We start from the raw sequence: 23612 nt of genomic DNA on the forward strand, positions 1-23612 counted from the left end.
TTTTGGCATGAACTTACCTAGTAGTAATTTAAGGTATCGGATTCCTTTATTGCAATAGTGTCCGTCAGCAAGTTTAATTCAAAAGTGATTATAGTTTATTAAAATATGAATATGTAACAGCTGTACACCCAACACAGAAATTGTTTGGTTGTTTTAATTCTATTACTATTTCAGCCACATTTGTATCTGTCACGACCGGACAATGGGCCTGAACCCAAATGCACAACTCCGGAGACGATGTTCGAAATCAAAGTTTAATGACAAAAAGGCAGTAAATGAAAATCACTCTTGGTAGAGGAAAAAGTTCCTAAGCTAAATCCAAGACCAAAATGATCTAGAAAATAAACACAAGGCTGAAAAATGAATCAACAGACGCCTGAACAAGGTGCAAAAAGGTGGCACGGCTTGACGGTGGACACTGGTACGCGCTGGTTCTCTGACATGGGACAAGACGAACTGACACAGGACAAAGGGAGACGCAGACAACATACACACACAGGGTGAGGACACAGGTGGAAACAATCAGGGGCAGGTCGGACAATCGGACCGGCACACATGGCGAAAGAGCAAGTTGCCTGAAAGGAGAGGAGGGTTCATTTTCAAAATAAAACAGGAAATCGCGAGACAACCTGATTAACACCGCTTCTTGGAAATGACAGTATCTGCGTGTTTTAACTACATGTACTTGTGACTTCATTCATTTGCATGACTTAATCATTTTTCAGTGGGAACTTTGTATTTATTGAAGTTTTTGTTTGGTGGTGAGTCTCCTAATTACCCACCGATGCACTGCGGCCTCCCGGTGAGGTGGTTGGAAAGAGGCATTCTGGGGTGGACAGGCGCATCTAATATCAAAGTATTTAGTTATATAAGTCCATCAGCTGGCTTTTCAACTGGTAAGCACCTCATCTCCGCGACGAGTGACAATTTTAATGAACATAAGTCACTACATCTGTTACCCCTCGCCCATGCTGTCCCAAATTGGTACAACCTTTTTCTTGTTTAGAGGTGCGTCTCAACCCTCATTGATCCGTTTGAGAATGCTCAAAACACAACTTTGACAAGTATTACAAGTCATAGAATATCCTTTGCAAATTAGTCCAGAAATTGTGCACTCAGCTGTGCAAAGGTTGAACAGTCCTGTGAAGCTAAAAGCTACCACGGAAAACAACACGCCAAATATCTAGCTGAGATCGTACTGAAAGTGATATCTTTAACATTCATCTCAGACAAACCTTGCCAAATTGAGAGTATAAAAAACCAACAAGCCAGCGAAGTGTAGGAATCATAAACATCTCCTAGCTTTGCCGTTTTGAATGGAATTATGAAATAAATTCACTGTTTCTGCAGTGCAACACCGTCCTCACAGGACTCACACCGCTTCTTGTCGCTTTTGAATTAGAGGGGCGTGGGGGTCGAAGTTCACAGGCAGATTTTGAGTTCAGATGGTTTGGGCATCTGGTAAGGATGTCCCCTGGGCGCCTCCCCGAGGGCAAGGCCAGCCTGGTATCTCCTATCTCCATGTTTGTTTTTTTTGAAAAGTCAGAAATTGTAAAAAGTCTTTCAGAAGAATGCAGCACTCTTGAACTTGCGAAGCTGTTGGGCCGTGATCACAGAACAATAAACGTTTCGTTGCAAATACTCCAAAGGGTCGCAAGAAAAGTGTGGAGAAAAAAAGACGCAAATTAAGGATTTGAGAAGAATCAAACGTGATTCCAGCAGGAACCCATTTTCCTCCAGTGCTGCCATATTACAGAACTGCAACTTACCTGAGTGCCCAGCAGTACCAGGTGTTCAGCTCGGAGACATGGCCAAGGTGAGGAAGGCTGAAGCCCGACCACCACTGAACAAGACACAGAGGTTGAAAGGTCAAGAGTGATGAGATGAGGGTGACTCTAGACGGACCAGATGGACGGGCCCGTGGCTGGATCAGTAACGGGTACAGAGCTCCACTTCCACTCAGACGCCAGCAAGCTGGAGGTGGGGATCTATGGGCTGGTATTATTAAAGACGGGCTAGTTGGACTTTTGGGGTTGAACATGGACTAAAAATCAACTCCCAAACCCACTGCCAGTTTTTAGAAGACACTTTCTTTAAGCAGTGGTACAGGAAACGGTCGGTGTCTTTTAAGAAGACAATGATTTTAGTGACAAGACAATTCCCCATCACATGCATCGCAATACTGCGCTGTGTGGTCAGCCAGGCCTTAAAGGTGAAGAAATAATGACATGGCTCCCTTCCACACCTGACCTAAACCCTACGGAGAACTTTTGGAGAACTTCTCAAACAGTAGACATACAGAGAAGGAAGTCCACGTCTCTGGGCGTGTCTGGAGGCTGGTTGCTGCTGCACAGAACGTCGATCGTCAACCGATCAAGAAGCTGACCGACTCCATGAAAGGCAGGCGTCTTACTGTTATTGAAAAGAAGGGGGCTATATTGGTGACTGATTTTTTTTTTTTAAATGTCTAGTTTTATTTGTACATTTTGAGTTGTTTGTTTATTATTCTCACTTTAACCGATGGAAATAAACAAGTGAGATGGGAAATCTTTTGTTTTTCATTTAATTGTGCACACTAATTGTGCACACATAGACAAAACCTCACTTTTACTTTCTAAAATATTCAGGTTTGGGGTTTGATGTTATTTTGGATTGACCGAGACCACTGTAGTTGTTCAATAATACAAATAATCCTCAAATACAACTTGCCTAATAATTGTGCTCACAGTAGTATTGCGCTGCTTTACGGCCAATAGGAATATAATGTGTTTTTCCTGACGTCAGTCAGTCGTCCTGCTGCTGCCTTTAAACGCAGCGCTGATACTTGATCTGGTGAATAGATCGACCACAACGAGATCCAGATATTCCCAACCGGGCTTCCAATTTTGATCACGCGGTCAATAACCACAAAACGTCTCTGAAGAATCAAGCGCGTGACGTCACGCACGCTGCGACCGTGTTTGGCGCAGCTCGCGCAGGGAGCCCGGCGTTACGTCAGTCACCGACACGGTGCTACGTCACCCCCCGTGTACTCCTCCTTCATCCACGGACAGCCTTCACCGCCCGGTTTGTTGTCACGGCACGTCCTACGTCACTGGTAGACGGACAGAGACGTGACGTCACCTTGAGATAACGCAGCACGCGGAAGCTGGTCCGACCCCCTGCGGACAGCGGATCAGGAGACCACAGGTAACGCAGACAAAACCGACCGCTGTCACCTCCCGTCGCCCCACACGCAGCACCGATAACCGGGGAGCTCAGCCCGCGAGGCTGCGGGGGGGTCGGGGGGAGGAATCGAACCTTTGTGTTTGTCTAACCGGGAAACAGCACCATCGATCAAGAGCGTGACTTTAACGATGACGTCCACGTGCACGCGCAATGCAGGGGCGTCCGTTACAATTTCATTAAAGACATTTGTAAATAATAAAGCATTACATCGTCACTTTACTGGGAAGCAATACGTTTGATGTGCGCGTGCGTGGACAATAAATTGATGCGATACCGACTGAAGGGCACCCGAACACACGCATTATTTTGATTACACACACACACACACGCACACACACACACACACACACATGAATAGATCATTTGGAGACGGTATTACTGCGTGCGTGTCTGCAGCGAGATGCCGTCTCTGTCGGAGCAGCTGCAGGAGGTGCGCAGCCGGGCGGAGGTGTGTCTGTACTCCGGCGGCCGGGCGGGGGAGGTGCGGGTCGGGGTGGTGGCCATGGCGAAGCTACCCCTCCCGCCCGGCTTCAAATACCGCCACATCGCTGCAGAGACCATGGTGGTGGACAACAGCGTGGGCAGCAACAGGAAGGAGGTGAGAGGGAGCGAGGACGCAGACTGGACCCCCCCCCCGGAAACATCTGTATAACGTCCACAACGAGGTTTCACGTGTTTCCACGAGTCCTTTTGATTACCTAAAGACAGAGTTGCAACATTTGAATCCATCTCAAATAAGTGCAACGCTACTTAAGTAAACAGCGACAGCGCAGACAATAACATTCATTTAAGTTCCACCGTTTTAAAAAGTGTCAATCAGTTATATATCATCACATGCATGATATTGGGATTATACATCTACTGCCTTAGCCCACTCTATACAGTCACACTTTGTGCACCCTTTTGGTTGTGTGGACTGGAGGAATCCACCTTACTAACAATCCACTGTACGATTAGTCTTTCACAATACTCTGGGGTCATTAATATGATCTTACGTCTTTCATTTTCTGCGTTTCTTCCCCAGACCCTCGCATCTCTCCAGCGCTTGTCTACAGCATTGAACATCCTAGAGAAGTATGGCTGTAATCTGACAAATCCCAACAGGCCAAAGTACTGGAGGACAGTGAAACACAACAACCCGGTGTTCAGGGCCACTGTTGACGCTATTCAGGTAACATCATAAGTGCTCAGTACAGCCCTAGCGCAGTAATTCAAAGAGCCCACTTAATAAATATGAATGTACAGGCCTTCATTGCATATTGATTCCCCATGTAGACCGACAGTACTCCTGTAGGAAGAACCCGGGGAGGTGCACCTTCATATTCATGTGTTGAGGTCACACTACATCCCTTTTGCTCTTTCTGAACCCAGGGAGGACGAGCAGTGCTCTGTCTCTATGGCTACTCCAATCAGCTGGCAGACGGGCTCAGTTTCCCTGATGATGTCACAGATCCTGATGTGGGCTGCGTTGCTGCGGTAACGTTAGAAGTGATGAGTCTGAGGATTGAGCTGGAAATGCTTATTAAGGTGTGTGTGTGTGTGTGTTATGCATTGCTATTGAGTTACAGGGACAGGGATTAAGTACGGTGGCCCTGAAGTGTAAAACACAGATGGATTTGAGACACTTGAGAGGGTCCAGCAGGGTCCGTCCTCTGCTATAAGGCCCTGCCCTTTCCGTAAGAAGTTTATGTCGTTGTGTTTTCCTATATGCCGCTGTGTTTTGCACTTCAGGGCCATCCTAATTAAGTTACACTTTGATGATTCCTCTGCATCTTCTATCTCCAGCAATAGAATGGACATTCCATATTATTCTGCATTTCTTTGCTGTCCTCAGTTTGCTCTAGAGCCACATCGCCTCATAAACTGCTTTATTCTGGTATTCCTGTGCATATACAAACTGCAGTAATGATAATTCATTGGGTCTGATCACAGGAAGCTCATCCACACCCTGACTTCTACGAGAGAATCCTTCCTACGCTGAGACACAAGGTAGAGTCCCTCACATTACCGTCATAGCTCTCTCCAGTTACGTGTTTCACTAAAAGAATGTGTTTTGTTTGGATCGGATTATGGGATATATCGATGGCGAATCCCATGGGCAGAACAATCCAACCAGCAATAACAGTCAAAATAATTAGTCTCTTCTGCAAATATTTAAATTGAAACTGACAGGGAACTCAGTTCAAAATGCTTAACATGACATCATCAACCAAATGTCATCTCACTTCATTGCAACCAGACTGAAAACCTTTTTCCAGTTACATACGTAAGGCTTGCTTTATAGATGAGTAACGATGACCCGTAGTGCCGATTCTCCGAGTCAGCTTTTGCCCTCTCTTCTCTCTAGGATGTGGGTCTCAACACTGATGCTGTGATCTGCCACTTCTCCTCCTCTTCAAGCCACTCAGGCGGTCAGACCAAGTCACTGGCCCTCCCGCTCCACCGTCACTCCTCCAGGGAGAGGAGTGGTGGGAAGTCCTTGTCCTCCAACCACCAAAGTCTCAAGTCCACCCCCATCTCCTCCAGCAAGCACCCAGGTGAGGACAGAAGACACCTTCACAACATTGACATTTCTCCATCTTCTAGCTCTTCTTAGGCCAGAGTTTCAGTGACAGAAAGTTCATCCAATCCCCCATCAAGGACTTTTTGAAAGTGCCCTTCGTTTTGAGTTACCAAGGTAACTCGTAGCCCAAAATACCAAAAATGTAGTTTGCCTCAGAGAGCTTTATAGTCTGTACTGTTGATGTGACATCGTCTGTCCCGAAACTCCCCCAAGGATAAAAATAACCTTCAACAGGGAAAAAGATACCTTAGGGAGAACAACGAGTTTACCCCGGTGGACAAAAGGGGTCGCCTCCCAACGCCTTCGGGTGGTGGGGGGTGGGGGGGGACTCTGACTGTTGTCTGTGCATACTGTATGCACCAAACAGCAGCTCAGAGTATTCAGCCTTTTTGGAGAACCTAAATGGAGTCCTGCATGGGGTTCAAGTAGGGGACTCCATAGTCCTACTGGGAGACTTCAATGCGCACGTGGGCGACGATGGAGATAACTGGAGAGGAGTGATTGGGAGGACTAGCCTCCCTAATATGAACCCGAGCAGCTGTTTGTTATTGGACTTCTGTGACAGTCACGGATTGTCCATAATAAACACCATGTTCGAACATAAGGATGTTCATAAGTGTATGTGGTACCAGAACACTTGAGGCCAAAGATCAATGATCGATTTTGTAATCGTATCGTCTGATCTGAGGCCGCATGTTCTGCTGGACACTCGGGTAAAGAGAGGGGCAGAGCTGTCAACTGATCACCATCTGGTTGTGAGCTGGGTCAGAGGATGGGGGAAGACTCGGGACAGACCCGGTAAACCCAAGCGTGTTGTGAGGGTGAACTGGGCACATCTGGAGGAGGCCCAAAAGATTTTCAACTCATACCTCCGGCGGAGCTTCTCTCACATTCCTGTGGAGGTAGGGGACATTGAACCAGAGTGGTGTACAGTATGTTCAAAATTTCCATTGCTGAAGCCGCGGCAGTGAGTTGTGGCCTCAAGGTCTTAGGTGCATCAAGGGGCAGTAACCCTCGAACCCTGTGGTGGACACCGGTGGTCAGGGAAGCTGTCCGACTGAAGAAGGAGGCCTTCCGGGTAATGATATCCGGTGGGACTCCGGAGGCAGTTGCAGTGTACCGACAGGCTCAAAGGGCAGCAGCCTCTGCCGCGATGGAGGCAAAGCAGCGAGTACGGGAGGAGTTCGGGGTAACTATGGAGAAGGACTTTCGGTCGGCACCAAAGTGCTTCTGGAAGACCATCCGGCACCTCAAGAGGGGGAAACGGGGAACCATTCCAGCTGTGTACAGTAAGGATGGGACCCTGTTGACCGCGAATGAGGAGGTTATCGGGTGGTGGAAGGAACACTTTGAGGAACTCCTGAATCCAACTACTACGCCCTCCTTGGTAGAGGCGAAGCTGGAGGCGGAGGGGAGATCATTGTCAATTTGCCTGGTGGAGGTCACTGAGGTAGTCAAACAACTCCGCAGTGGCAAAGCCACCCAGATTGATGAGATCCATCCAAGCAATTGGTGTTGGGGGGCTGTCTTGGATGACACGCCTGTTCAACATTGCGTGAAAGTCCGGGACAGTGCCAAAAGAGTGGTAGACCGAGGTGGTGGTACCTCTCATCAAAAAGGGGGACCAGAGAGTGTGTGCCAATTACAGGGGTATCACACTACTCAGCCTCCCAGGTAAAGTCTACTCCAAGGTGCTGGAAAGGAGGGTTCGGCCGATAGTCGAACCAAGGATTGAAGGGGAACAATGTGGTTTTCGTCCTGATCGTGGAACCACGGACCAGCTCTTTACTCTTTTCAGGATCATGGAGGGGGCTTGGCAGTATGCTCATCTAGTCTACATGTTTTTTGTCTCTCGGGTCCCCCGAGAGAGAATGTGGGAGGTGCTGCGGGAGTACGGGGTGAGGGGGTCCTTACTTTGGGGCCATCCAATCCCCGTACGCCCAAAGCCAGAGTTGTGTTCGGGTGCTCGGCAGTAAGTCGAAGGCGTTTCCGGTGGGGGTTGGCCTTCGCCAGGGCTGCGCCTTGTCACCAATCTTGTTTGTGGTCTTCATGGACAGGATATTGAGGCGTAGGAGGGTCTACAGTTCGGGGGGTTGCGGATCTCATCGCTACTTTTTCCAGATGATGTGGTCCTGATGGAATCTTCTGTCTGTGACCTCCAACTCTCACTGGAGCGTTTCGCAGCCGAGTGTGAAGCGGTCGGGATGAGGATTAGCACCTCTAAATCTGAGGCCATGGTTCTCAGCAGGAAACTGATGGATTGCCTACTCCAGGTAGGGAACGCGTCTTTACCCCAAGTGAAGGAGTTCAAGTACCTCGGGGTCTTGTTCACGAGTGAGGGGAAGATGGAATGTGAGTTTGGCCGCCGAATCAGAGCGGGGGGGGCGGTATTGCACTCGCTTTACCGCACCGTTGTGACGAAAAGAGAGCTGAGGCGGAAGGCAAAGCTCTCGATCTACCGGTCAATCTACGTTCCTCACCTATGGTCATGGAGGATGGGTCATGACCGAAAGAACTAGGTCACCGGTACAAGCGGCCGAAATGGGTTTCCACAGTGGAGTGGCTTCTACAAGTATTTCAACTCCAATTGTCTGACTTTTTAATAAATTAAAGATCGACTAGTTAAATGTAGGTAACAGTTGTGATAATTTGTTGGGTACCCCTCGGCCCTGCTGGGCAGAGAAATCATAAGAGAAATCAACTGGCTCGAGTTTAAAGAATTTAATAACTAACATAAGTAATAAGCAATACAGTTACAAAGTGAAATAAAGTATGAATAGTGTAATATTATTTCGCGTCCCTGGTCCAAGTCTCATACGACCATCAATAATGGTTCACAGGAGGCCTCTGCCGGCTCCTTCTCCAGCTCAGCTCTTCCAATCACCCGGGGGGGTGGGGGGCTGAGGGGGGATGTTGCTTTTGCTGCAGTCTTATGTGATTGCCTGCACATTCAAGTCCAGCTCCTCCATCGTGAATCCGTCATGTGAAATGAGTCATGTGAAAGTTATCACATGACTCCCTCCTGGCTCCATCTGATGGTCTGATCTGAAATCCCTCATTGACCTGATCGATCCCTGTTCACTTAATACTACAGTACACTCATCATGTAAACATAACATAGCATGCATAATATCATCACATTACATCACATTTTAACCATTATGTTTAACTCAGTTCTATATGATGCAAAATCAGAATGTTTGCCTCGCCGGGCTGTCGTTCATCCTTTGCTCATTCACTACCTGACAGGAGAAAAACTCCCCAAAACCCTCTTTGGGGACAAAATTGGGAGAAATCCATAAAGGACGTCAATTAGCATCGTGACAGGATGTTAATGTGTACAGTAATTATATGACTTAAATGCCTGTCAATTATGTTTGATTCATATTGTATTCACTCCATCTAACAAGCTAATGTAATAACTAATATCTAACATCTTACAGAATACAATTCTAACACTAAACATTACTACATGTATTATAATTTCTACCACTACTTGTGCTCTACTGCTTAAATCCCTAATATAATATAATCTTTGATTTGGCGCAGATTCATTGCAGAAAATGATGTGTCTGTTTCAGAGAACTGCACTATCTGTGGAATATTCCGCATCTCTGCTCACTGCCTCACCTGCCTCCAGGGCCTGTGCTCAGAATGTGACAGACTGTACCACTCCTACCCGGAGAGGGCCGACCACCGGCGAACAGCTGTCTCCTCATCGTCATTGTCGTCAACATCCTCCCAAAACAGCCCAAGGTACGAAACATGTGTTGTCTGATCCCCCGATTGAGTTTCACACCCTTCATCTAGTCTACTCAACGCTTGCGTCACTCGCTCGCAGACAAAAACGTTTTGGAGCGTGAACCGGCAGCACGGCACCAAAGCGTAAATCCTTTAAAGGTGGAACTGAAAAGCTCAGGGAAAACAAGAAGAGACGTCTGGAGGAATGTGCATCAAAATATTAAACAATCTGACTTTTTGGGAAACCAACGACTGGTGACACGACAAATTGTTTGGTTATGCACCTTCAACTACACACATAACACACAATAACACACCCAGCATGCAACGCTACTGGTGTCACTGATGTTCATACCCTATGCTCTGTTAATTTCTACAATATATTCTACCCTCTTTATTGTGTGGTCTTTCTCTGCTGACATTCATACCTTAAAGCAATGTGGATGGATATGCAGTTTAATTATCTCATCTCCTGGTCGCAGTTCCTCCACCTGGCATTGCCTTCACTGCACCAAAGTGAACTCCATCCACGATGTGCTGTGTGAGGAGTGTGAGCAGCCCCGCCTGGAACCGATCGGCTCGAAAGCAGAAGAGTCTCAGCCTGCCACCATCACGGGTCCGTCTCATGGTGCATCCTACAGCCATCGCAACCAGTATAGTGGCCAGACCCACCTCCTTTATAGCTCCATGGAAGTTGTGATGCAAGCAAATAGATACAACTGCAACTAGATTAAGTGTGACTTCTATTGATATATGTGTGTGTGTGTGTGTGTGTGTTCCCCTCAGAGTGGCAATGTAAGAGCTGCACCATGGTGAACGCAGCCAGCAGTATTCTGTGCAAAGTGTGTGAAAGACCTCGTTTGGCTACGCGGCCTCCAGTGACCCCGTCGCATCCACCCATCACGCCCCCTAGACCACCAGCCCCAGTGCTGGGCATGCCGGGTGACCCGGACAGCCAGGTCAGTTCAGTGTGTGTGTTTGTGTGTATCTGGGGATATATGACTCAAATAATATCTTGATATGTTGTTGCGTAATTTACACTATTTAATACAGTAAATGAATTGTGAGTTTAGATGCAGCACAGATTCAACAGCAGAATGTGCTGATGAAGTCTCAGTTTATCTCCAACCCTCACTTTGGCCTCAAAGCCTCAACCGTTAAATACGTACGTTAAATGAAAGTATTCCATCACACGTGCAGTGTACTTCACATTTTACAGTTTATTCCTGTTAATTCCTGTAAATTCCCATTGAAAGTTTCCAACTTTAATATTCCTGGACCCTAGTAACGCTACGGGACAAGTAGTTGATAAAAAAGCCTGCAGGAATTTATATACAGTGTGCTGCTGCACAAGGCATTGAGTTTTGTCGTTGAGATACTTGGTTTATTGTAATTTGTTTGTATTCTTTAGCCGAAACTGTCACTGTAAATGTCACTTGCCCCGTATAGTAAGATTGAGGTGATTTATATATAGGTGATACTATTTGTAAAAGTGATTGTCTCCCTCTCTCTGTTTCTGGGCCCAGTGGGTGTGTCAGTTCTGCACTTATCTCAACTACTCTCCCGCTACGGTGTGTGAGATGTGTGACCTGGCTCGTCCAGAGCCCGCCCCCCTGCCCGCAAAGCTCCGCCCCCCCTCCCCGGTCAGACGGGTCCCCGCGCTGCCGATCAAACCCAAACAGCCCCCCACTGAAGACCTGGACTCCTGCAGGCAGAGGCGGATGAAGGAGGAGGGACTGAAGCTCATTCAGTTGATCAGAGCAAGTCGCCTCCATCCGCGTCACTCGGCCTTGTATCTCCTCTAAATGCATTTCTGTTGTCTAACGCGTCTGTGCTTCTGTCCGTCAGGACGGTGAGAAGAAAGGAGTGAGTCCAGAGGAGGTGTACACGAGCAGGAGGGCAGCAGGGGACAGCAGCATCCTGCCGTGTAAGTGGTTAAAGACGGAGCTTCCTCTGCTGCTGGACCAGATCCGGACGTCAGTGGCGACCTTTCCCCTTCAGCCCGTGTGTGACCAGAATGCAGCAGAGCACACAGTCAGTATGCTCCTCTCCGTCCCTCATAGGCTTTATGTTCCTCTGTTAGCCATTGACCTCCATCTACCACAGAGCAGGTCGTGTGAAGCATCTGCACAGGAGGCCGGGAAAGAAGCGCAAAGTGCGAATGGCGTCCAGCTGTCCAGAGCGGAGGCCAAGCAGGCCTGGCTGAGAGCGGGGGGCGACAAGGAGCGAGCTGCCAGGCAGGCCCTGAGAGACCGACTCACCAAGGTCTCTGACGTCCAACACAACATTCCCTGCGTCTCCCTTTTGCTCCGGAGAGGGTGCGATGTGTTTTCTTTCATTCCTCCTCAGGTGCAGGAGCTATGTGCGCTGGGCTTCAGCAACGCGGCTCGCTGCCATGAGGGGTTGAGGCAGAGCGGCGGCGAGGTGAGGGGCGCCCTGGCCCTGCTGCAGCGACCACTCCTGGAGCCCTTCCACAAGCACATCTGGAGTGACAAGCCCGAGCCTCCCGTGGACATCCATCACCCTGACAAGCAGGTGAGGCCATGCAGGCATGCTCATCAGGCCCGGGTCCAGTCACTGTGCTTAGTCCACATATTCCACACTCCTCAGTGCAACGAAGACCAACACCTCTGTGAAATGTCAACTGCAGGCTGCGTAGGGAAATGACAGGAGAGGAAGCACAGGTTTTTAAAAATGTGGCCTGCAGAGATGCGTCTTCCCTCCAGCGGTCAGTTGTGTGTATGTGTGTGTCCTGTGTGTGTGTATGCTTGTGTCAAAGTTGGCAACTTCTGTTCAACATGAGTAAGCTTTAAATAAACCTGCATCCTGTGCAGCAGCAGACAAATTGGCCATCAGTTTAAACCTTTTTCGGTGGCTGTACCACAAGGAGGGAAATTGTCCTTTTTAATGCCACGAGGTGTCACGTGTTTGCAGCAAAGTACAACACGCGGCTTCTTAGCAGCTTGGCTAAACCAGGCAGCGTTCTAAGAGTGGTACCACCAGCGCCAAGTACAACAGTCATTCCATGGATAAAAAATCAGGACGAGTGTTCCTGACTGAAAAGGAATATTTGAGCATTGTTGGTTTCTAGAATAATTCAAGTCAAAGCGACGCAGAGGAAACCCGCCATGCCGACGGAGCTTGACGCTCACCTGAAAATGTATTATTCATTCCTCTGGGTCTTAAACACCAATATTGCGCTGTGTTTGCTGCACGGGAGAAACGTTTGATTAAAGGTCTTCTGCGCGGGGTCATGGGGTCATGGGGTCATGGCTGCGATGGCCGTCCTGGCGTTATCCTCCTCTGTAACTCCGTCCGTCTCTTCCAGCGCATATGTCGGAGGCTGCTCGCGGTGTACGACCTCCCCAGCTGGGGTCGCTGTGAGCTGGCACTGTCGCTGCTCCTTGAGCACAGCGCCCCCTACTCCCTGGAGGACGTGGTGCAGGCAGTGCGGGAGTCCCACGATAGAGAGTTCATCAAGCGGGTGCTGGCTAAAGAGTGTCCCATCTGCCTCTCCGTCTTCCCCCACAGCAAGGTACCCAGGGGGCACCTTGATACGTGCTCTGCTCACACCCCCCTCCCCCCACAAACACTTTCCCTCTCTCCTGTCTATTTCAGATGCAGTCTCTGACGTCCTGTCAGTGCTCCGTGTGCTGTGGGTGCTTCCAGCAACACTTCACCATCGCCGTCAGGGACAAACATATCAGAGACATGGTGTGTCCCGTCTGCTGGGAGCCGGACATCAACGACCCCGAACACCTCAACAGCTACTTCTCCACCCTGGACATCCAGGTAGGGAGGGCGTGTGAGGGAGGACAAGATGAGGACGGCTGGTGCTTCTTGCACCAGGAAGAGGCCAGACAACGTTCTGTGTCTCCTTGTGAGAGCGGTGTTCAACGATTAGGGACAAAAAACATCATACAGCTGTGCTTTACGTATCTGCACAAAAACAAACCATTTCGTTCTAAGGCCCCTTGTCTAAAGTTGTGAGGGACGCCAGTCGGGACTCGTAGCGCTGTGTCTGCAAATACATTTCTGATTTCTCTCTATTGCTCTGCCTTTATTTTTGATGAAAAGGTAACATCCATATTTTGCCAGTAATTTACCAGGGAGAATATGAATCATATAAATAATTGCACTTGAAAACCCTTATGGGCCCTTTTGTTCTGAAATGTTATTAACAGTCTTTAATGAATCAGACATTGAGATTTCATTGGAGGGTTTTAGTCCTTTGCACAGTACGACAAACTATATTATTTCTACATGTAGATAAGGAAGAAATGCTCCAAGCTCACAATAGAAGCAGGAGATATCTTCACTGGTATTCACACATATATAACTACTTTACCCTCATGTTACGCTTGTAAAGACATGAGTATGTAACCACATGTCACTGTCACATTCTACATAATGAACATTTATTTGAGCCTAAAATTATGTTTCCTACCAAACCCATAACTTCTTTTACATAAACCTGGTGCTAGTTATGTTTACGTCGTAACCACGTCACCGCCTACGTTACAAACTCACTTATTTCAACCTCAAACCATAATGTTCCTATTCCTAACCAATTAGGTTAAAACATATCAAGCCGTGGGTCTAAAGCTTTTTCTGACTCGACCCCAAATTGGACATTGGACAATTGTTTTTGAATTAACATTTTTGTGACTCCTCCATCGATGCTTTTTCAAATAATGATCTAGGAATCACTTTCCAGAAAACCAGAATGCTCCATCAGCCAAAAACAACATCATGTACAACATCTTGTTTCAGCAATGCAATTCCATCTGTGCAAAAAAAAAAAAGTGGCTGTAACCGACTTTGCAGACCTGAATCCGTCTCAGTTCAGGCTCAATGTGGAGCTTGGACCTGTATTTTGTTTTGAGAGAGACACTTCAGCACTTCAGGCACCTGTAATACCACTGCAACCCGTTAGAGGGTCGCGCCCCACAGTTTGAGAAACCCTGAGATAACGCAACAAACAACCATAGTATCAGTAATACTATTTAAAGTATAACGACGTGTTTCCTGGATCCGGGTTCAGCTGTGACGACGTGTCGGACACACGAACGTCCGTTTGACGTTTCATGTCTGCTGTTCTTTGAGTCTCAGCACGTCTACTACAAGTACAGCTCTATGCCGACTGGGTGCGTACTACCTCTCTGGGATTGTTTCCTACGTGGTGTTTTGGTATTGTGTTCATCAGCTGCGCGAGTGTCTGGAGCCGGAGGTCTACGAGCTGTTCCATAAGAAGCTGACGGAGCAGGCCCTCATCAAGGACCCGAAGTTCCTCTGGTGCTGCCATGTGAGCACACGACCAGTCGCTCTCAGCTGTGTCAACAGCAAATGTCCTTTTTAAGACTCTCCATCCCTGTGGAGGTGGATGACCAGCACATGCAGATTTAAAATCTATTATTATATTATTTCAATATCATTGTCAAAGTTGATGCCTCTGGCGTCAAAATGTTATTTCTAACATGTTATTTGTGCAATCCGTTTGGTTAAGTCTCATGAAAATTCACTTTTATTGTAAGAATAACTATTAATCCAATACATCGTCTTTATCATTTTAAATCACAATAAATACTGTATAAAGATCAGTTTTCCAGGCCTCATCTTTTTACTTTTATTGACTAAATGAATGTTTTATATTTTCTCAAAGCATGTGTCTCTTGACAGTGTTCATATGGGTTCATCTACGATGGAGACCAGCTGAAAGTCACCTGTTTCCAGTGTCGTAACAGTTTCTGCGCTCAGTGTAAGAAGCCTGTAAGTACGAGTCCCTCTGTGTTGTGTTGATTTAAACATCACTATGGACAACAATGGAAAGGTCCTCGTTGGGCTGCTGTGAACGCCCGTCTCCGTTTGCTCCTGCAGTGGGAGTCCCAGCATGCCGGTCTGTCCTGTGAACAGTACCAGTCGTGGAAGAGAGAGAATGACCCTGAGTACCAGAGGCAGGGCCTGGCTGGGTACCTCAGAGACAACGGCATCAGTAAGCGCGACCGCACCTTTCAGTTAGGAGACTAAATCTTTTCATCCCATAAGCCAAACCTTTTATGTCGTCATCACCATGGCGATGTTTTCAATACCACAGCGAGCTTTCCCTCTCAATCCGTTCCTTTATTGGTGGAAATGGTCTTCTGTAGATCGTAACGATGATTCAGTGAATAAATAAGTGCTTATTTGTACCTTGTACCCTTCCCCTCTCGTCCCTGCAGCGTGTCCTAACTGTCGCTTTCAGTACGCGCTGTCCAAAGGAGGCTGCATGCATTTCTGCTGCTCGCAGTGTCGGTACCAGTTCTGCAGCGGCTGCAACAACCCGTTCCACACTGTGAGTCTGATACGCACTGTGGTCCTGGACCGGGCTTCTGCTTCAACATGGTGGAGAAAGAACTGTTGTTCAGACATACGGGGGTCCACACTGCACGGATTATTACGACCCAGTAAATAGGTTCTTAAAGGCAAGATTCAAACATGTTTTGATACTTTAGTTGGAATCTTATTACCTCATACCCGTCTTTAAACCTGCAACATTTGGATGCAGATCGGCAAAGCTACTTTTATTGGAAAGTACCAGGAATTAGAAAACACGAGGCAGGATTTCTTTGGTTGGAGGATTGTCTCTATTTTTATTCCAGCGTAATCCTGGAGCTGGTAATATTTAGCAACAGGTGGGGATCATTTCCTTAAATTTTCATCTGTGAAATACAGTAAGGGAAATAAATATTGTGTATTGGCAAGTTCTATAACTTGACATATGAATTATCTTTGCGATCCACCTGAGGGAGACGGTGCAAATATTTCATCACCAACATGAAATAGGCATTAATTAGTAATAATGTTTTCCAATTCTTCTTAAAGTAAAGACAAAAATAAAGTCGCCTGTTGTATGTTGTCGGAGTTTAGTCTTTAATTACTTTGTATAATCATGAATGACTGTCACCTGACCTTTTAAAAGCTTTGAATGGAGAAATATATGTCATTATTCTTATGATTATTAGATTTAAAGTCGGTTTAAACACCCTCAGCCTCCCTGAGCGAGTGACAGGCGTCTCCTCCCCTGTCGTCCTATCAGACGTGTGCTGTGGACGAATGCAGCGTGTCTGGGTTACACGCCCATCATCCCAGGGACTGCCTGTTCTACCTGAGGGACTGGGAACCGGCCAGACTGCAGGCTTTACTGGAGGTACACACACACACACACATGAGTCATACTTGCTGTCTTCTGATATTTGTACTCATCAAACAGGAAAACAAACAAATCTATTGTGATATTTATTCATATTGTGGATTATTGCCACCAGCGAGGAGGAAGCTTTCAGGCGATCTTCCTCCTTGCAGCTGCCAACTTCTTTAGGAGTTTGTAGTGATATGAAAATAAGTATTTGATCTGCAGCTCCTCACGTCTTTTTACAGGTTATTCAGCTTTATGTGTCGTCCAATCTCTTTGGTGAAATACAGGGCTTTCTATGCTGCCTATTGTTTTTATCTCTTGGTAATCTCGCTGTACAGCAGCAGGCTGGTCATCTTGCGCTGCAATGGTAATGGTTTGAAATGGTATGAATAATGCATGGGCAGGGTGTGTTAATTAACTTCAATTAACTTAGATATCATATGTTTCAGCCACTTGATTTTGTCCAACACAGTTCCCTGTGTTAAGGGTACGACTGTGAGTCACCCATGCTCTCTTTTTCTTTGACTGCCAGAACAACGGAGTGGCCTTCAACACCGAACCGCCACCTGGAACACAGACAGGTATGTCAGGAGCCCACAGAGCCGGCACGTATCTGTGATAGCTGGAACCAAAAAACCTAAAAGCCACAAAGGTCTTTAGGAAGTTTCTGAGCGGACCAGGTTCTCTTCTCATAATGGCCTGACGTGGCCCATCGCGTTCAGCCTTCTCCTGTCAAGAGGAACAGGTCGTTCTAATAGATGACTTAACCATTAGCATACATCGGATGATTTACAGGCTCGTACATGAACATTTATGTGTCCCCGAGCACCGACTTCACCACTGTATATTCAACCCACGTGTGAATTGGATCCCGTGGACACTTCTCGAGACCAGAACCACAACTATATGGACTGTGACACAATTTCCCGCAACTGCCACCGATTTCATGTGAAGCAGCAAATATTTAGTTGAACTGTAAACTTTTAGCTTTAATTCAATGGATAGAACCGAAACACCACATTGAAATGACTGATTCAGAAACTCAAGTCAATGTGAGGTTTTTGTTATATACATTCAGTTAAAGCTGAACGTTTACACTTCGACCACATATTGGCAAATACTTCTGTCTCTGACATTATGAGAAGGTCACGCAAACCTTCCTAGAGTCACATAGTTTGATGCATTTCCCCTTATGAATGCATCTCCTGTGTCTGCGCTTTCCTTCCCCCCCCCCCCACCCCCCCCCCCCCCCCGGTGGTCTTCGTCTCTTTCTTTATCTCCTTCTCCAGGTCTGTGTGGGGTGATCGAGCAGAAGGACGAGGGCGGTCAGCAGCCAGATTCCGCCTGCGGAGCTCAAACCCAACCGGGACATGCAGGACTCTGCGAGTGAGATGACTTTATTCTCTCAGTATTTGTGCTGCTGTACAGGATGTATCTTGTTTCACACAGCAACAGCTTTCTGCATACTTTGAATGTGTTTTGTATTGTTTTTGTTAATAATACTGCTCATATTAATATTCATGTAATATTTCAAACCTAATTGCCAGGTTTAACTGTTGTGTAGCTAACTAAGCGCTAGATTCCTAATCTCTATTTAGATTATGCCCGACTAGGCTTGGCTGATGTGGTTTAACTTGATATTGGTTGGCCTCACTCTGTGTGTGCTTTGCCTCACTGTAGCTGGCTTAGGGTTGGTATCACCGCCGTACAGACGCCCTGAGTCAAACTGGTGTCCGTAGATCTCAGAAGCAAGTCGGGGCTGAAGACGGAGACGCCGCAAATCTCTGCTCCTTTCTCAAAACCTTATCGGAAAATTAGAACGCAATGAGATGTATCTATACTTGCAGAAGGGCCTTCGTGTGTATAAAATGCATTGTCTTTGTTCTGTACTTTCCACGCTGTTCAGTGTGAGGTCGAACTCTCCACAACAAAGGCTCGGGGCCGGTGCTGCCAAAAGAATCAACTGGCCTCAGTTAAAAAATCCCAAATGATTTAACAACTACCAGGAGCAAGTACAGTTACAAACTGAATAGCGATATGAACAGTTTAATATTTGAGACTCTCTATTATGACCATCAAGTATGGAATTCCAAAGATTCTGGAGATTCCCCCTGGGGTCTTCCTTTTTGCATTTGGCGGGTGTGTCTGTTATTTTTACAGCCTTCTGCTATTGGCTGCACGGCCTTCAGCAGCTCCACCCACTTTGGTGACCGCCCAATCAGTTTATCACCTTCCTCTCTGGCTCCATCTGGTGACCTGGAATCGCTCGCTCCCCTGACCAGACCATAACCTCATTGATATCTCAATACATTCAATGATTACGCCTTCATTCTAAAGCTTCCTCAAGTCAACATAATATGGCATGCAATAAATCATCATCAGGCGGCACGGTGGCGTGGTGGTTAGCACTGTCGCCTCACAGCAAGAAGGTCCTGGGTTCGATTCCGCCCAGTGGCCTTTCTGTGTGGAGTCTGCATGTTCTCCCCGTGTCTGCGTGGGTTCTCCGGCTTCCTCCCACAGTCCAAAGACATGCTCTGGGGATCAGGTTGATTGGGTACTTTAAATTGCCCGTAGGTGTGTGAATGTGAGTGTGAATGGTTGTGTGTCTCTGTGTAGCCCTGTGATTGGCTGGTGACCAGTCCAGGGTGAACCCCGTCTATCGCCTAAATCCCTTTCCTGGGATAGACTCCAGCCCCCCCGCGACCGTGTGCAGGACCGTGTGCAGGATAAGTGGTTTGAAGATGGATACATTGTCATCATCTCATATAACATGTATAATACAAATAATACACTAAGCATAACAAATAATACACTAAGCATAACACATCATCATATTTCAGTACTCATTTCATATAGTATATAACGAAACTCAAAAACTCTTCTATGAGGGTAAAATAAGGAAGAAATCCCAAATCCTCTTCCAGGCTGAACATTACATTATTTATATATATATATATATATATATATATATATATATATAGTGGCTTCTTTCTATTGGCCGTGCGAACTCCACCCCTTTGGTGCAGACATCAGTCATAACCATATATATATATATAATGTAATGTTCAGCCTGGAAGAGGATTATATATTATATATATATATATATAAGTTCTGTATATATATATATATATATACAGAACTTATTCTACTATCGAATAACACACAAACGGAAATTCTGCCACTAATCATTTCATTTTCAATAATTGACAATCTACAAGACGATACAATTCCCCATTCTCAATAAATCCAGTTACTAGGTCAGCAAGCAGAGGATGGCCAAAACTACCAAACAAAAGGCCGGTTGTGAAAAAGAGTCCCTCTCATATCGTCAGCGCCACCGCAGAAAGCTGCGTATGCTAACAAGGTGTTGTACTTGTACTTACTGTTGTCCAGGAAGCATTACCGGGAGTACCTGGTCAGCCTAATCAACAGCCATTCCATTGACCCCGCCCTCATCTACAGCTCCAACGAGCTGCTACTGGCCTGCAAGAGGTACAAGGTGGACGACAGCCGCAGGGACGGAGAGGACGGCTTCACCTTCTTCAGCCGGCTGCTCAAGGTGAGAGCGTGCACACGTTCGGTCAATGAATTGGACTTTGAGTGGCTTCTTTCTATTGGCCGTGCGAACTCCACCCCTTTGGTGCAGACATCAGTCATAACCACATAATGGACAGTATATGAAAAGTGAACGTCGTCCTCGTGGCGTCACCCTTTGGTTTGAGGACTGCAGTTACTGCCTTGATTTTGTTTTTCACAACCAATCAACTGAAGGTACCATATTAGAAATGCGGGGAGTGACGTAGCGATGTCGTACCCGGCTTCTGTCAATCACAGAAAGCCCTGTGTGTGTGTGTGTGTGTGTGTGTGTGTGTGTGTGTGTATAACTCTCACAGTGTATGATCTACATTCTGTTCCATCTATCATGTTTAGTTTTAACACTAACGTCGCTTTGTGTCCCTCTGCAGAAACTGATGGATGAAGTACCGCTTGGCGACAAGGTGCCACGCAAGAAGTAGGAAACTAACTTCCTGTTTCCTGCAGTGGTGATGTTGACCTTTCAACTCAGCTGCAAAAGCGTGAAATAGGAACAGTGTTGTTTACGGTTTGGATCCCTAATTCCTCATCTCGTTTGAATGTTGTTGCTTTCTTCTAATCAAGTTAATTTTGATCAATTTGATCATCAACTGGCTCAGTTTACTCCAGTTTACTGGTATTTACACCATTAAACGCCCTAGCAGACGCTCACACTCTTAGGGGGGACGTTAGGTTTGGGCCAAAGCTCCACAGGTGGTTTGAAATGCTGTACACTGCCTGTCTCCTGAGGGGTGTGGTCATGTTGTGTCCCCCCCAAGTGTTGTGTGGATGATTACACTTCTTTTTTTCTTTTGCTGTTCTCTCTTGTCCCATTCTAATTGAATAGACCCTGGAAGGGGGCGGGGCAGTGGGGAAACCCACAGATGGGAGGCTGTCTAGTAGGCCACTCCCTCTCTGAACTGTCTCTGGTTGGTTTACAGGCCTCTAGGCAGGAGGAGTGGGCGTGGTTAGAACATCAAGTAAGCCAATCAGAGGCAGAGCAGGGCATGCCATGTGCTCACCATGGTGCTTCCTGTTGACATGGACAGAGTCGATCAGTAGTCCGATGGTTGGCCTTTTTCTGACTGTAGCAGTTAACCGTAGTTAACCGACCTGTGATAATAATAAAACCGCGTAGCAAGGAGTTGCCGTGGCAATCTCCCTCGGATACAGGCCCCAGGTCTGCAATCACCATCCTGTGTTCACTGCACATTTATTTCACTTATTGTGTGTAAAATGAATGACTATTTATTGTGCATGTTGAATCTTGACATGTGGGTATTGTAGCGTAATCACTGGTGTCAACAGTATTTACAGATTATTTTTTCTTTGAAATATTTGAGGCAAAGCAGAGTTGCCAATCAGAGTCTGATTTGGAGTTGGTAATATGCGTTGAACTTGTGTTGAACAGGTTTTTCATTCTGAAAATGTGAAAACAGATTTAAATGACTTGTTTTGTTTCAGGAGATTGTTGTGCTGGGGGGTGAACCCCCACCACTTGCATGTTGAGGCCTGTACCTTGCTGAAAATAAATGCTCTTTCATGACATATCATGTGGTTTCTTTATTTGGTTATGTAAACCTGTAAGAATACAATTCCACAGAAAGTAAAGGTACCTGTGCTGAGGCGGTTCCTAAACATGCTGCATCCTTACAGAAAAGCCTGCGGTTATTTGGCCTTATTTCCAAAGATGCCAGGCGAATGTATCGTCTTCTCTTTTGGAATCTATCAGGGAAAAAACATTTTTGGACAGATTTGTTTGGAGCAACAAATTGAAGGAGGAAAATTCGTCCTCAAAAAAATGTTGGTGTACACATGGACAAAATAGTTGGTACGCTCCATCAGAGATAGAAAAACCCACAATGCTGACTGAAATAACTTGAAAATGACTAAAGTCGTAAGTTATGGGAATTAAGTCATTCTCCTGTAGGAGGTGCAGGTCCCTGCACAGACACAAGACATTGTGACATAAGCGAGACATAAAAACGCTTGGCTCAATGTTTGTCCATCTCTCAAGATTAACGCGTTCATCTCACCCTCGATCTTATTCAAACATTGGATTCCTCTTCGAGCCTCAGATGTACAGCCCTCGTGCACCGGGTCCAGGACCACCTAGAGCAGGGGTCTCAAACTCATTTTATGTAGGGGGCCACATACCGTCCACCTTGATGTCACGCGGATCCGGACCAGTCAAATAATCGGTGATGGTACAGTCGACGGGGGGTTGGAGGGCGCAGTTGGCACGCCGTCATTTTCGAGCGGGCGCTGCTGCCTGGAGGAACGCTGTTGTCGGTCCCCCTGGTCCAACGCATGCACTCACTCGCATTGTGCGACCCCCAGTGGACTTTTTAGGAAATAGCAGCTACTTTTATAGAAATGCAATTTATGTCTTTCTGTCATTTTTACACTTAGCAAAGTCACCCGGCGGGCCGCGCTGGACCCCCCGGCGGGCCTGATCCGTATGTTTGACACCGCTGACTTAGAGGGTCCTGGACATCAACGGCTGGTACCTCATGACCACTGAGCACCTGGAGAGCCGTAGATGTCAGAAGGTAAGCGAGTGATCACAGGGCATCATCGGGCCGCTGGATGGACGAGGGGATGAGGCGGTATACGACGCCAGTCCCCCCCAGCTGATCGATGTGTAACATTTTTTTCAACGACTGATATTACTAAAAGTTTGGTTAAGCTCAGAAGCAAACAAACTGGTGCTTTTTAATAGCTAATACTTTATCAATACATCTGTGGAAAAAGAACCAATTGTAACCTGATTCAGTGGCCCCACACAGCTGGACTCGCACAACATGCACAAGCGACATGTCTCTGCCAGCAGAGACAAAGCGGCCGAAGGACAGAGGACAGGAGGAATGACTGATGATGTCCGTCTTCTTCATTCTTTATAAACTTAACTCAGAACTGTGATTTATTCTATACATGTTTTACATTTGTTTCTGAAGAAATATTCAAGACTTGATATAGGATCTTTATTGCTGTAAACATGTGGGAAAAGTGCTGAGTAGAGAAGTATTTAGTTAGTTGCAATCTGCAACCGACCACCAGATGCCACTAAATCTCTCTTGCAGTGCCTGTGATGTTTGCTTTAATTAAGGCAGTGGTTCCCAAACTGGGGGGCGGGAACCCCATAGGGAAGGTGGTGGGCCGACAGAGGGGTCGCGGCTTAATCACCAACCTGCACACAGCCACGACAGTAAACAAAGAAACCGAAATGACTTGACCAGCATCGTGTTCTCAAAGCGGACGAGTGCAGCTAGAGACACAGAGACGTGCTGCACCAGAAAGACAGCGAAAGAGAAAAGGAAAGAAGCAACATAC

At 46.7% G+C, this 23612-nt stretch overlaps 1 protein-coding gene across 2 annotated transcripts; it reads left to right on the forward strand.

The window, feature by feature from the left end:
- The first annotated feature begins 3003 nt into the window (after positions 1–3003).
- Positions 3004–21829, forward strand: rnf31 (ring finger protein 31). Of its 2 annotated transcripts, XM_040171502.2 has the most exons (24): positions 3004–3189; positions 3625–3826; positions 4253–4399; positions 4600–4755; positions 5161–5217; positions 5576–5765; positions 9373–9547; positions 10015–10148; positions 10319–10491; positions 11059–11292; positions 11381–11566; positions 11639–11797; positions 11882–12067; positions 12861–13067; positions 13151–13324; positions 14739–14837; positions 15212–15301; positions 15410–15524; positions 15751–15863; positions 16608–16718; positions 17239–17287; positions 17996–18092; positions 20100–20265; positions 20672–21829. In XM_040171502.2, exons 2-24 carry the CDS (start codon positions 3629–3631, stop codon positions 20720–20722), a joined length of 3267 nt encoding a protein of 1088 aa, XP_040027436.2. In that variant the 5' UTR covers positions 3004–3189; positions 3625–3628; the 3' UTR covers positions 20723–21829. The 2 variants fall into 2 exon arrangements, with proteins under 2 accessions (XP_040027436.2, XP_077954954.1); XM_078098828.1 differs by lacking the exon at positions 3625–3826 and having other exon boundaries at positions 3042–3189.
- The last annotated feature ends 1783 nt before the right edge of the window (positions 21830–23612 follow it).

The sequence above is a fragment of the Gasterosteus aculeatus genome, chromosome 3 (genome assembly GCF_964276395.1).
Source record: "Gasterosteus aculeatus chromosome 3, fGasAcu3.hap1.1, whole genome shotgun sequence".
Lineage (NCBI taxonomy): Eukaryota > Metazoa > Chordata > Actinopteri > Perciformes > Gasterosteidae > Gasterosteus > Gasterosteus aculeatus.